Raw genomic sequence first — 15,599 nt, 5'->3', positions numbered from 1 at the left:
CTTCCTGTTTTCTTTCTGCTTTCTATATTTAGATAAAGCATTATTTTCCCACTTTCCTGCTCCTGCAAGAGTACAAATGCCTTCCCCATCATTATGGACTCTGACCATCCAGAACAATAAGCCAAGAAAAACCAACCAACCAACCAAACAAGCTAACTTTTCTGTTTTGGGCCATGATATTTTATCACAGCAACAGAAAAGCAACAAACACATAATCCAAATGTTTCAGGTTCATTTACTCACTTTATTTGTATATTAGTTTTCCACTAATGTCAAGAGTTGGATTATGGTGTCTCCTCCAAAGAGATATATTTAAATTTTACCCTTTGGAATCTATGAATGTGATTCTTATTGGAAACACAGTTGCCATAGCTTGTACTGGTCCCTAGCTAGGTGCTGCTGACTGGTGGTACAAAGCTTTAAGAGGTGAGGCCAGAGGTAGAGTGGTCAAGTCATTTGAGGCTTTTTTTAAAATAGTGATGGCTCAGGCCATTCTTCTCTCTCTCTCTTTTTCTTCAAGCCATGATGTAAAGTTGTCTGCTGAGTTGCCTTGCCTCCATCCCTAAGTCAATAGAGTCCTACATATAATGACTGATGTTACCCAAGGAGAACTGTGGCTTGGGATGTAGCTCAGTGGTAGGAAATTTGCCTAGGAACTGGCAAGATGGTCCATTAGGTAAAAGCTCTCAAATTTACAAGATAGGAAGTTGACTACTGCAAGTTATCCTCTGATCTCCATATCACAACACATTCCTGCACACACCCACACTCACAAGGAAAGAAATAAAGAAAGAATAAAGGAAAAATAGAATAAATAAGAAGAATTTACCTAGAATGCACAAAGGCCAGAATGCTAGAATTAAAGGTGTGTGCTACCATGCCTGGCCTAATAGTTATCTTTTTAAAATAAAAATGTTCCTTAGTATACTTAGAAATATAATCATTTATTAATCCACACTTCCAGAGAATGAGGTATTATCAGGAAACTGTCAAGTTACAGAACAAAATTCAATTTCTAATTACCCTAAAACTTTTACCTTCAGTACAAATAACTGTTAGACAATTCACCATCCTTGTATAGAAAAGTTCCTGAAGTACACTAGCAGAGGAGTATGACCTTTTCTACCACTTCTCAGTCAGCCATGCTTATTTTAAAACTTTTGCCCCTTTCCCATTGAATTAGTGGTTATTTAGAACTTCTAGAATTACTAAAATTAGGTGTCATTTTGAAGAAAATGCTCCTTTTTCTGTTCCCTAGAAATGATATAAAACTCTAAGCATGAGAAAGTTCGGGTTGCCATTTATTTACAGTCTTTATCAAGCAAATAATATTCATATTTTAAATTATGCAAATAAGCATTTACATGATAAATCGTAATTGCTCTCAGACAGCTGTTTATAATTGGGTAAATGAGACACACTTTTAAATTGTCTAAATACATACTTAGCCATGTTTACATATTTATACCCTAGACTGCTAACTATTCTGAATCAGCTGTTATCATCTATTGTGTCTTACTCAGTTCAAGGGGAAAGAACTTTTGAGTGCAAATGGCAAAGCCCCCTTGATCTTGCTCTGAGAGTCAAGGGATTGCCTTACTTCCAAAAGGGGTGCTCTTTCTAATCTTGCCTGTGATATTCCACACCTCAAGCAGGAAGTGGTTTTATACTGTTCTGTTGGATGGGAAATGGTCACACTCATTCCCATCCAATTAGATACTCGAGGGTAACACACTAGTATAGTTATTTGTGATGCAATGTTTTTAATATCTAAAACAACCCATGGGTCTTACAGTCAGTACTTTATTTTTGTACTAACAAACCCTCTCGAAAAGTAAAGAACAAACATTTTTGGGGAGACTACAAAAGATGTGCAGAGCAGGGTTCTGGAGAAGCTCACAATCCAGTAAGAAAGAGGGATGTGCAAGCTTGAAATATTCAAGGAGCAGCTAAGAGGGAAACACTTTTGACCATAAGAATGGGGTAGAATGTGTCTGGGTTTTAAGGGATGGCTGGTAGGGCACTCACTTCTCATAGTAGAGCTTACTCTCCAGCCTCTGGAGGGCAGGCAAATCTTCCCAGATCATTTGCACGTCTTCCAGGAAGTGAGCAGCACCAGTTTTCAGCCTCTAAATTGTCTCTAGTGGATCAAAAAAAGCTTCCTTTCCTGCAGCCCCTTTAACCTTACTATATTTTCCTTTGCTTTTCTAAGGCAATCACTCTGCTTATGTTCCTTTCTAGACAAATACACTTACTCCTAATTCACCTGAGTAAATTCTTACTTAGTGCTTCATATGTGCTAAAGGGAAAGGACTTTACTTATGTACATCCCTAAACACAGAGAAGATGCTGCGGGGTGGGGGGTGGGGTGGTGAAGCAACTTTGAAGGCACATTAAAGTGAAAACATCAGAGGTCCAGTCCTTCTCCTTGCTCTAGTCTGGTGAGAGCCTGTGCAGTTGGCAGTTTGCTAGATGAGGAGCAATGAGTCCTAGAGCAGAACACCTGAAGGGGAGGGTGTGTGTGGGTGATGTTGTTAGGTTTGAGACATCTTTTCCAGAGGCAACATTTGTTTTCTTACTCTGTTTGGAGAAGAAAGCTGGACTCACAGTATAGAGAATACTTGAGGACAAAGAGCCATAAGCTAAGGAATTCTGAGCCCCAATTTGGCTCTTGAAATACTGATCAAATCACCCACATTCAGTTTATTCTCTCTCTCTCTCTCTCTCTCTCTCTCTCTCTCTCTCTCTCTCTCTCTCTCTCTCTCTCTCAGTGTGTGTGTGTGTGTGTGTGTGTGTGTGTGTGTGTGTGTGTTCTTCTTCTGGAAGGGAAGGGCTAAGCTAAAGTTCTTTTCAGTTCTGTGACTAATGAACCCAAACTTATCACAAGACAATATGAAGGTAAAACCCTGTTTCTCCTTATAAATCCCACTTCCCCAACCCCCTTAGCATAATAGCAATAATCACCATAATTAATAGAGTGCTTACTAAATGTGGGGAAGCACTGTGCCTGGCACTTTACACACAATACCTCACTAATAACCAGAACAATCTGTGTGAATTGTTATGTCTAGTTTAAATGTAAAGAAACTTGTGGAAAGAAATTGTGCAACTTGATTCAGGCATTATTGTGTGGCCCAGATATTAAATCCAGGTCTAGTCTCTCTATGTGATTCCAAAATATAGTGGGTGTTAGAAAGAAAACTAAGATTGCCTAGTGTTTGCTATTCCTTATGCTTGATTAGATGGGTTTTAGTGTTAACTCAATGTCTGGTTCTCACGAGTTATATTCTTTGTATTTGTGGATTACAATTCAAAATTTTGCCTGGAGAGAGAGACCTGTATGCTACTGATAATAAAACTATGTGGGTGGCAGCCTTGTGGTGGGGATGCACGGGTTGTATATTTGTGTAACTCAATTGACTCTAGTCTAGTTAGTGTTCATCAGTCTCATTAATAGGCTTCTTTTTCCCTGAGAATGTGACAGCTCACCATAGCAGCCAGCAAACAAACCTATTGATATTTTTGTTGTGCTTGGAAGAAGAAGAAAAAAATGTTTGTGGATACAATGTAGCATGGAATGAGACAATTTTCTGTTCATCCTGATAGGACTCTGGGTGGCTGGCCTAGCCAAGCCATGGGGTCCAGGTCTCTGTCAGCCTCCAGAATGGACTGAAATCACCTTGGGTGGTCGCTCCCAAGCCCATTGTGCACGTGGGGCTTTCTGCCTATTGACATTAGGGGATGTGCCCCCACCTTCCCTTTGTTTCATCCCGATTTAAGACTCATTTGTTCTCAGTGGCTTTTAACTGGTTTTCAATCTATGTTCATTGCTAAAGAGATTTAACCTTTCAAAACTGCACCTTCTAAAGGGGTTTCTGTGCCACCCAATTAGCATTGTAAGGGACTAAGCTGTTTGGAAACAAACACAACTTAAATCACATGAAATCACATGCTGGTCACTGAGATGTGAACAAAACCACAATGGGATCCCTAAAAATTAGCCACCCTAAGCTGGTGTCTGAACAAAACCACAAAGTCATCTCTCTGCTTCATGGTGGGTATTGTGGTCCATAAATGTTCAACCTGATTCTGCACTGTCTTCTATTTCCTTTCTACCCTTTTAGGCCAGGCTAGCTTTCACAGATCACCAAACTGCCACAGGCAGTGGTCACTGTCTCACTTTGACCTCCTTCTGTCCCTTTCTTCACTCTGTCACCTGTACCTCACATTGATTATGCACATTTTCCCTAGCAGGTGTTACTCCCCATCCCAGCCTGCCCTTAGGAACATCCTTGTGATCTGTCAACTGATGGGGCAATCAGGATTTGCTCTGACTTTTCCAGGATTTGAATAACAGAAAAAAAAATCTCAATAACAAAAATCCTGAATCTTGAAAAGAGAAAGTTGAGTGCTTTTCTTATTGGTCTGGAAAATAAATAATTAAATTCATAAAACCAGATTAGTGTTTATTATATCCTTATAGTAGAAACCAGAAGAGCAAATTTACCAGTGTGGAGGGCTTGCTGATTGTGTGATTGGAGTTCTAGCATCAGGGCTTCTGCAAGGCTCAATAATGTAAGATCATTTTATGCTGCATAGCAATAAAATGCTTAACTTTAAGCCCATGTTACATTTAATTTTCTCCTTCTAAAGTTGTTTTGAGATATTCCTTTGGCCTAATGGGAACAACAATTCAGGGTAGAGGGCAAATTTATTAAAAGAAATTTCTGGTCCGTGGCAATTACTCTGTGCTATGCTCCAGTAGTTCAGCCAAGTATAACACACTCTGAAACAATCCCTGATTCACAGGCATTTTTGCCACACTTTTCTGTGGCTCAAAAAGTCCTCTTTAATGAAGTCGGGATTGAAAGGGAATAGTTTTAGAAACGCAGATTTTCAAAGTAACTATCGGTTACCAAGTAAACTGTCTGACCCTAAGGCAAAAGTATGCTACACTCATATTCTTTTTCCCCCTTCACTGAGTTGCCTGAGCTCTTACAGAATCCCTATCCCCAGGAATTAGAAATTGTTGAGATGGGAGACAGCTGCTCTTCAGCAAGATAAAGTGCTTCTGTTTAAACAGAATATAGCAGAGTAAACCTACAGAGGAACTTTGTCTTCACCTTCTGGTAATATTTGCATAACTGTTTATGACTTTCAGGGCAATCAGTGAGTCTTCTCTTATTTCTGTTCTATGTGTCATCACATGTTGCTTCTTTGTGGTGTTTACATTTAAAAAAAAAAAAAAGTAAGTTCTCGATTTTGTTTTCAAGCAGCAAAACCAAAGAAGCAACTGTGATGCAAATCGCCCAAACATGCATCTACTTCCATGGACCAAGAGAACAACTGTGTTTGGGTTACAGATCCAAACTGTGTGTGTGTGTGTATATGGTGATGCTATAGCCATCTAGGGTAGTAGGTCCAATTTGAGCAGACTGATGCAGTATGATGAACTGGTAGTGCAAATAAGCAATGAAGACACGATGCTCAAGGGTGGGTGTGTCTGTCACTGATGCTTGTTACCCCAGTTCAGGTGGACCATGGCTGGAAAGAACTGGAAAGAGGGGCTGGAAACCCTGGGGGAGAACCCTGGAGTTTTAAGTTATAAGGGGAGAACCCTGGTTATAAGTGAAATGAGAGCTTGTCAAGACAATGAAATAGAAAAAAATACAATGAAAATCTTCTCAGGTTCCACATGACAAAGCAAAGTGTGATGTTGTAAGGATAAGCCAGCAGTATTTAAGGAGGGAACCATTATAGCCATTATACAAGAAACAAATGCAGGAGAAGGAACTCTAGGGTTTTTATGTGTTTCACTTAATTAAATCTCAAATCAATTCAGAAAACATAAATATGTACAAATGATAAATTTATTATCTTTGAGATAATGAAACTATCATTTAAAAAACCATCTGTAAGAACTATTGTTTTATCAGACATAAAAATTGTATAAATATATGTTACATATAATTTAGAATTTGGGAGAATGTGATTAGATCAAGTAATTTCTGAGAAATTGGAGTAAGTTCATTTTACAGCTGTCTTGGGTTGGTTTTGTTGTTGATGATGGTGGGATTTTTTTTGTTTTTGTTGTGTTTTACTATTTATTTACTGGTTCAATAAAAGACCAACAGAAATAATATGTTTCTTAAGAAGTTCTAAATACCTTTCTTCATTCCTGTCTTTGATAAAGCTAAACCTAATATGCTCAGTGTGTAGCCTTGCCATTTCTGTACTTGCCTGTGGGGTCCAGAGGCAGTTTCCATGGCAAGCTCCCCGAGCAAGAAGCAGGGTGAGTGGAATGTCTCTTCCAATGAGCGACTTTTCACCGACAGTGATAAAGGCCAAGAGCCTCCTTCACACAAATGATTGAAAAACAGAACACGGAGGACATTTTTATTTTGTGTTGCTTCCTTTGTGCGGTATGTGACTTCAGTGTAAACACCCATTTAATCAAGAACACAAAGGCAGCAGCCACCTTTGCTGGGTAAGGGGTTCCCAGAGCTGCAGGGCACAGATACAGGTTTTTGTTTTTTTTTTTCTCATTTTGTTGTAGGACATCTCCAGGCTGTCATTTGAGGCTCCTGTTGAACACTTTCCCACCTTCCCTGGGATGAAGAAAAAGATTTTTCCAAAGGACAATTGAAGAGTCAACTAAATAGCACAAGTTGAGAGAGTTTGAAATCCAAAGTTTATCTACTATAGTTAATTTTTAGAAACATAACAACTGGGCTCGGGGTGGGGGTGGGGAAGCCTCACTGTCATCTGAAATATTCCGTTCACACTTTTCTACTCAGAGTTCATCAGATCAGACTGAGCCTATATCTTTAAGTGAATACTTACTCCCTTTTTAGGCTTAATATTTCTTTCTGATACTTTCTAATACTTCTTTCAAATACTATCTATATTAAAGGGGCCCTCTTTTTCTTTTTCTTTTTTTCTTTCTTTTTCTTTCTTTTTTTTTTTTTTTTTTTTTTTTTTTTTTTGGTTCACTTTATTCTCCAACTAATTAAGGCTCTCCTTAAGGCTCCAATTCTCCTGACTCAGGAAAAAATACAAGTGTGAGTGCACAGTGAGACATTCTCAAATATTTGAAACTTGAAGTGACATACATTCTATGGGTGCTGTTAAAATTGAGTGTCTGAATCTTTAGTCCTTGACAAATCACCTTAATAAATTATCAACAAACACTTATCTTGAATGACTGGTGTGGTCTGTGGTTTAAACTGCTGCCAGTAACAAGAAATAGTGTCTCACTTTAATAATGTAGACAGATTTTTGAAACTGATTTTAGAGCTATTTTTAAGGTCCTCATTATAATGTTTTTTATAATGTATGAGTAGCTTGTTTTTTTTTTTCTTAAATGGCTTCAACTGAAGTGTTAGTATTTGGTTTTCAGCATGTACAGTAAATTAGACTGTGCAAGGTACTAGTCAGTCTTTCTTGTCAATAACACTATACATGATCCATATATAACACTGAGTATGATCTGAGGCCTGGAGCTTTTATTATGTAAGACTCATAACTCTGTATTTTACAATCATATTTATGCCAGTCAAATTATATTTATATCTTTAACAATGTACTTTTATGATAATATTTTATTTAAATTTGAAACAAGCTTCTTTTATATGTCAATACCAGTTTCCTCATCCTCCCCTCATCCCCTGCCCCCTGACCCCCATCCCATTTCCTTTCTGCTCCCAGGGAGGGTGAGGCCTTCCATGGAGGATCTGCAAAGTCTGTCATATCATTTGGAGCAGGGCCTAAGCCATCCCCTGTGTGTCTAGGCTGAGAGAGTATCCCTCTATGTGGAATGGGCTCCCAGAGTCTCTTTGTATACTAGGGCTAGCTAAATACTGATCCACTACCAGAGGCCCCATAGACTGCCCAGTCCTCCTAACTAACACCCACATTCAGGGTAGGGCCTATGCTGGTTTCCCAGCTAACAATGTACTTTTAACAACAACAAAAAAGATGAAACAAAAGTAAGAATTTTAGATCTAGACAAATAACATTTGGCATAACACTTTTCCATATTATATAGTTATTTTGATTTTGACAACTTACAAATCATGTCAGCACAAATATTTTTATGCCACTGGAAGGCATGAATAAAGTCAGGAGAGTAACAAATAAACACCTTAAAATTAAAAGCTATTTAGGGCTTTAGGAAATAGAGCACAGGGGTATGTAATTAAACACAGTTTTAAATTCACCATTTTACCCAGTGTGTGTGTGTGTGTGTGTGTGTGTGTGTGTGTGTGTGTACATTGTCTGCTTAGTTCAGTAGTTGAACATAAAAGAAAAAAAAAGCTGTTCTTAGAGACCAAGAACAACAGTAACATGGATGAAAAAGTATTTTCTTAAGAGACTGAATGTAGAGAGGCTCAGATCTTGTCACTTGATGCTAAGCAATAAAATAAAATTGAAAGCCAGTTTTAAAGATGGATCAAATTCCCAGCCTATAAGTAGCTGTTGCCCTTTGCCATTTGTATATACATCATCAACACAATTAGGAAAGACCTGAAACCAGGCTGGGTATATCACCAAGCAAGTGATTGTCAGCCATTAGAAGAGAGATGTTTGCATGTTGTAGCAACTAGCTTTCAGAATAAAAAGTGAAGAGATCTTAAATGCTGCCTCTCCTTTCTGTCTTACAACTGACCAAGATCATCATCTGACACTTCTTGGACCCATGACCAATGACCAATGGCCCATTTTCATTTTCCTTTTGCTATTTTAACCAGACAACTGATAAAGATGGGGAAGCTGTTGCTAGGAGGGAAAATGCCCTGGTAGTGGAAGGCCCTCCATCTGTCAAGAGGATTCCGTAGTAGCACAGTAGTGCAGGAATTTGTGAAGCAGAAAAAAAGGGGGGGAGAGGAGGAAGGATTCGAAACACAACATGAGATACAGACACAATTTTCCCCAAATGATCAAAATATTTCAGTTTCATTTTGGAACTTCTTAGTCTTAAGCATCCTGCAGTGATGAGCACCTTGGGTAAAACTTGAACGGATGGTTGGTGTGGATGGCTTAAACACACTGTATCAGACTATCTTCCCTCCAAAAAAGAAATTAAAACTCACTCCAATTGGGGTGTACTAGACCCAACTGCAGGGAAACAAATCCTTACAGTTAAGTAATAATACTAACAACTATGCTGCATTGCAGACTGGAACACCAACCAACATTTGAAAATCTGGAGAGAATGCCCTATTAGAGAGATTTTAATTTATAATCCCAAGAATTCTTGTGTGTGGGATTGGGCAGGGATACATACACATGTATCTCCCATATAGGAAAAAGTTATGGCTATCTCTACTTTTCCTACTGGCTGGGTGTCCAAACATTTTCTACTCTCAAGTCTTTGGGTCTTTGAGATGAAGAGGCAATAAAGAGAACCTCTTCCACTAAGAATTTCCCCTTCTCCATTTTTTTTTTTCAGAAGGTACAGTTTGTATGGAACAACAACCTCCTAGGGTGTCCTTGGGTGCTGATTCTGGGAAAGAATGGGTGTCAAGTTTCAGAAAAGACTTGAAAAGAAGGTGAGTGTTCAAGAGCGTTTTTAAGCAGGAGGATGACTGGGCTTTGTGTGGCCAAGAGGTGTGGGGTTCCCAGGACAAACACTTTCATGCAAGACCTTGGAAACACTGCTCCCGGACCAAGAATATGAAGTGAGAGTGATATTAGAAATTTGCCCCAAATCCAAGTTCTCTCTCAGATGCAACTGCTGCATAGGAATGGATCTCTGCTTGGGAGCCAAACAGTAAGAGTAAAAGTAAATATTTGGTGCTGAAGAGCTCTCCAGAGCTGGAGAGTGTCATTACTTATTTCTACACATCAGTGCAGTCTTAGGATGGTAAATAGATTAAAAGGCTAAGGAGGTCAGTCATTCCAAGGAAGACTCTTGTACCTTCCCTAACACGGTTCTTCTTAAAATTGTTAAATGCCCTGCCCCAGTCCTGTGGAGGGTCCTTCACAAACTCAAAGGTTGACTAATCCTCTCCTAGGAAGTCCCGCAGAAGGTGGAATCAGAGTTCACTGACAACACATCACGGTACAGATGGGACTATACTGTGAAATTCCAAGGGAATGAGATTCTAAAACGGATAGTCTCAGAAATGACCGGATCTATTCATCAAGTTAGGGAGGATGAGAAGGTGAGAGAGGGAGAGAATCTCAAGAGTGATTAAAGGTAGCTAGAGGCAGAGCTAGAATGCTGCCCCACCTGGGCAGCCTCCAAGTTCAGAGGTTGCCTCCCTAACTGCTTTCTCCTGCCTGGGTCTTGACTGCACAGCCCTGAGTCAGCACGGTCATTTCAATCTAATCTTATTTAAAAAGACATAACTAATAAATCTATTGCCAGGGCCACAGAAAGACGGCCAGCAGAGTCGATCGATCTCCCAATCCCATTGAATCCCATTGAAAACCATGACAACACCGGACAAGCTCCGATTTATCCCAGCGAGCTAAAGCGCTTTGTGAGCAGACGTCAATCACGCATTATTCCGGACTCAACAAATGCAAAACCTTTGCTGGAACAAATGCTTCCAACAGGTCCGGCCGTCCCAGCTCCATTTCCCCTTTGTTTGCAGCCTAGCAGTTAGCCTGTAGTGGGCTAGCCTCCTCCCGACCACCCAGTGCGGTGCAGCCAGGGCACCCCAACAAGCTTGGTAGGACCATAGTTGGGGAAGGCAGACAGGCTGGGTGGAGCCCAGGAGCCACGTCCAGTCAGGTTCGAATTCAGCCCCAGCTGAGCCAGGTTTTTTTGGGGTGTGGCTGCCCAAAAGCATATCTCACCCCTAAAATTTAGAAACTAGATACACAAACCACTAGTTGAGGGAAAGAGGCTTCTGAGACCGCAAGTCCAGAACTAGACTGAAACCAGAGCAAGGCTAGGCCAACAGAATGTGCCTGCTCTTGGCAGCTCCACGCACCTTTCACGTAGATAATTTTCTCTGTCTCGGTGGGGACTAGCGGATCTGGGAGGAATCTCTTTCCCGGGCACATTTTGTTTTGGGCAGGCCTGGCCTGATGCTAATTCTGCCTATCTGCCCATTCTGATGTGAGGCCAGGCAGCTGTGCTGTGGTCTGCTACACTGCGAGTGGAACAGATCACTGCCCCTTCCTATGCTGCTAGCTCAGAAATGAGAACTAACTTGGAAGACAGGGAGTTAAGGGGCAGTGATGATGTCTAGGCCGCCCTAGAAAATTCTGCCACCCATAAGTCATCGAATGGATCTAGGTCCAGCTTCGTGAAGCTCGGCCACAGAGCCCCAGATTCATGACCCATGGAGAACAGGCGTTTAGGAAACAAGAGGCCTGAATTTTGCTGTCTCCGCCTCCCCCCCCCCACCTCCGGGCCAGGGGAGACAGGGATGGGTCCAGGACACTCTGGCATGCTTGCTAGAAAGATCAGGCCAATGGTCACCCTCAGTTCTCTAAGGGGAGCTCCAGAGGGGGATGTGGGTGGGGCGAGTATGCCAGTAGTGTTGTAAATCACTTTCCAAGTAATTGTGAGCAACTATCATTCCCTCAAGCAAGCTCTGGAATATAACAAACAAGGAATAATAAGTCACACACATATACTCCAATTTCCAACGCTACCACCCGGCCCAGGCCTGGGAGGAGGAAGTTTGGGGCTCGATCGCGAGGACCACGGTCACTGTTCGCCACCCAAGATGTTATTCACTGGTAACAATCCCCATTATCTGTCCCCACTTTGGTCTAATAGGACAATCGCTAATGCCAAGGGCTGCTTCCTGCGGCCTCTGGGAGGTAACCCGCGCAAAGGGGCGGAGGCCGGGAGGGGCGGGACGAGGGCGGAGAAGGCACCTTCCGGACTTGTCCCGGCTTCACTTCAGCATTCATTCAGGTATTTAACATCCTGGACACCGGGACCTCGGTTTTCAAATCCCAACTTGAGCTGAGGGCCGTTTATATAAACAGGGATTCCTCCGTAAAGGCTCTGGCATCCCTGAAGCCAGCGCATGGCGAGCGCCTCCTTCTTCCACTCTTAGAAGCGGCGTCCCCAGCTGGCCCTGGGTTCCTAGACTGTCCTGCCCCCTCCATCTTCCCCTCCTTAGCTATGGCCACCTCTGGACGCCTGGGCTTCACCGTACGCAGCCTTCTGAATTTACCTGATCAGGATGCGCAGCCCCGGATGAGGAGCGAACCTCAGACGTGCGTTTCTCAAACCACCGCCGCCTGGCTGGAGTCAGAGCGCAGCCACTATCCCTGTGAGTGAGTCAGGAATGCAGCGGGGGAGAGGGAGGGCAGCCTCAGGCCTGTTCAGGGACCCGGAGTAGTGATCCCCGCCTAGAGTCAGGTTTCTTCAGTCTTAGGGCAAGCAGGAGGCTGTGTGGTCTTCAAACTGCCAGGTGGTACATCCATGCATCCTGAGAGTAGATCCCTGCGCCTGGACTGCTGTGGGAGACTGGGGTTTTTGTGTCTGGAGATTCCTAAGGGTCAGAACATTTAAATATTTAAATGTTTTGCAAACCTTGGCAAAGCAGAGGTAGTACATATTGGTGACCCAGCTGGTGGGAAATTGGTCTGCCAACTTAGTTACTGTTGCAGAGCTTGTTTAGGAGGATCCCAAGGTGGGTTTCTCTGGGGAGGCGTCATCTCAGGCATAGCAATTTACTATTTGTAGTATGGATGAGGTCCTAGGAGTGGGAGACGTGGACACCCAGATGTGAACCCAGCAAAAGAAATGGCTCTCAAATTCTGGTGCGAGGGAATTGGGCCTGCAGCTGGAGACGGGTAAGAGGGTAAGAGGCAGGTGCTAGACACCGGCAGAGGCCAGCTTCTCAACAGGCTGTGTCTGCTTTTTGGTTCCCAGCCTCTGATGAGAGCGGCCTGGAGACAAGTCCCACAGACCCGTCGCAGTTGGCTTCCCTCGGGCCAGCATCTCCAGGCTCCGACGCTGAGAAGAGGAGGAAGCGGCGGGTGCTGTTCTCCAAAGCCCAGACCTTGGAGTTGGAGAGGCGCTTCAGGCAGCAGCGCTACCTGTCGGCGCCGGAGCGGGACCAGCTGGCTAGACTCCTGCGCCTCACGCCTACGCAGGTCAAGATCTGGTTCCAGAACCATCGCTACAAGCTGAAGCGTGGGCGAGCTCCAGGGACCACAGAGTCGTCCGATCTGGCAGCGCCAGTTGACCCGCACACCGCTCCCAGCCTGCTGCACCGCGTGGTGGTGCCCGTGCTAGTGCACGACACGCCACCTTGCAGCGGCAGGGGTGAGGGGACCCTTGCGGTGGCCCAGGACAAGTGCAGCGCACGCCCGGCCACCGCGTGCCCTGTGCCGGGCTATGCTGCCTTCGGGCCAGGCTCGGCACTGGGCCTCTTCCCTGCCTACCAGCACTTAGCACCCCCAGCTCTGGTCTCCTGGAACTGGTGAGGCTGTCGCGGGGTGCCTAGAGTCACCGCGGACTTGGGACACTTTTGTTGTAAAGCTACAACCCAGGCTAGGTCCACTAAAAGTGAGCGGTTATCCTTGAGGGAGGACTTTCTTGCGCCCTGGGTCCCTGGTATGCCCTAACCAACAGTCGCAAAAACATGTGCAGGGTACTTTTGCCAAGACTCCTGGTTGTTCCCCCACCTCGAACCCTAAAGCTAGATTTTATTTCTTCAGACTTATTTGTATATTTTTAAATAGCAACTTGTATGAAACCACTTATTTTTAAAAAGAAATAGAGTATTTTCTTTCCCCTTGCTTTGTGGTGCTAGAATGTAATGTGGAGGGTTGGGTCCCTGGTGCTTCTGCCACTAAAGGAATGGAGACTGGTTTTCCTTGGCTGGAGCTGGGAAAATCCGCTGGCTCCAAGCCTTTAGTATTGAGGCCCACTATCGGTTAGATTGTAGGTCAGACTGAAGTCCCAATGAGGCTTTAGGAAAGAAAGTGAATGGAGGGAGGCGACTGAGGCAAATCTGGAGATCCACAGAGTGAACCTGATGATTCAAAGACCCAAAGTGAATCTTGCTCACCAGGCACGGTCAGTCCTGTCTGTACTCACAGCTCTTTCTAGAGTGCAGGATAAGCGAGCTTGTGGACTGTGGAGCATCAAGGAACTTGGAATCTACAGTTAAGCTCAAGTGTTTCAATGTGCAGTCATTTCCTGCCTCCTCAACCAAGTGGCCCCTGGCAGTGGTGGGACAGGACAGGGAGGGTAGTGAAGAAACAAAGACTGGAGCTGGGTACCACTTCCAAAAGACCCCGGGGAAAGTGGAAGGCCTGGGACACTTAGCAATCCCATGTTGTGATGTGTGAACCCTGCCAGCAGTGCACACATGGGGGGGGGTCTTCTTCCTCTTCCACATCTCAGTTTGCACTTGCTCCTTGCCTGAGTATTAGAGAGGAAGATCCTCCAGCACAGGCAGTCACTGACTCAAAAGCTGCAATGATCTTATTTCAGTAAGACAGGAGGAGAGTGGTGTCCACCAGGAACAGGGACAAGGCCCCTGACGAGGTCTGAAGAACAGGCATTGGGCTTATGAGGGGCCCTAGCTTTCTTTACCAAAGAGGAAGAAGAGGAGGGGACAATGTTGTCACCTGGGATGGGGGTGGGTGCATGGTATGTTTGGGTTTCAGCTGCCTGCCACCTTGTCTTCCATATGGATGTGGCTATCTTGGATGAATCTCCATCCTTAAACCTCCTTTTGTGTTGGATACTGAAAAAGGCATTGTCAGGCCCAAAAAGGACCTAGACAAAATCCACACTGTTTCAATTCAGAACTCTGTTTAATCGGTCTCTGGAGACAATGCAGTGGGTGTTAGACCAGACAATAGTATCTTTTTAAACCTTGTGGCCTTCAGGAAGACAAAGGGCTTGAATTTTATGGGCTTACAACTTCAATTAGAACAGTGCCAATGTGCATGGGAGATTATCAAATTTGTATCATAAAACCCCTTTCTAACAAATGATTGGTGGGGAGGGAGCCCCAACATTGTAAGACATACATTGGGACCTAGCAGGAGCTTCCCTGTTAGAGTTGGCAGAGCAGATATGAGAGAAAAAGAGGACAGGATTTCTGAGGAAGGCCTGAGTTGGGATTTCTGGTCAGCTGGCTGTGTGCTTGGCTCTTCCATGTTCTTCCTTCATGGATTAGGGGGACGGGATAGCAGCATCTTTCACTTGCTGGTGACTATGATAAACTCCTCAATGTCCTCAGGAGAAACTTAAGAAAAAAGTGCTACCTGTTCAGCAGATTTTGGAATATGTGAAGTGGATAGGGATTATAAATGTGAGGTGTCCAGAAAAAAGTGATGATTGTCTTAACCAGGAAGATTTGAGGGAAAGTGTATTCACAATCAAATTCCTACATGGTGAACCAAATTAGAGTCACAGCAGGAAGCCCTCAGTGAGCTCAGTGTGCTCTGGGCAGGAAGGGGACAATGGTATCTGCAGCCACAATATACAAACTGTTAGTTTTAGCTCTGCGTTTTTTTTTTTTTTTTTTTTTTTTTTTTACCATTGGATGGAAAGGCCCTCCTTTAGAAATAAAAGACCTCATGGGAAAGGAAAATGCACTCACATCATCTTAGAGACTGGGGTTAGTATCTGTTATTCTGTCCCTATCTACCTTAGGATA

The 15,599-nt window shown here is 43.5% G+C and overlaps 1 protein-coding gene across 1 annotated transcript; it reads left to right on the top strand.

The window, feature by feature from the left end:
• The first annotated feature begins 11,982 nt into the window (after positions 1–11,982).
• Positions 11,983–13,459, top strand: Nkx2-8 (NK2 homeobox 8). Its single transcript, XM_051195879.1, has 2 exons — positions 11,983–12,245; positions 12,851–13,459. Exons 1-2 carry the CDS (start codon positions 12,095–12,097, stop codon positions 13,405–13,407), a joined length of 708 nt encoding a protein of 235 aa, XP_051051836.1. The 5' UTR covers positions 11,983–12,094; the 3' UTR covers positions 13,408–13,459.
• Positions 13,460–15,599: the final 2,140 nt, after the last annotated feature.

This window comes from Phodopus roborovskii, unplaced genomic scaffold (genome assembly GCF_943737965.1).
Source record: "Phodopus roborovskii unplaced genomic scaffold, PHOROB, whole genome shotgun sequence".
Lineage (NCBI taxonomy): Eukaryota > Metazoa > Chordata > Mammalia > Rodentia > Cricetidae > Phodopus > Phodopus roborovskii.
Note: the sequence above shows the minus strand (reverse complement) of the source record. Positions and strands in the feature narration are given on the sequence as shown.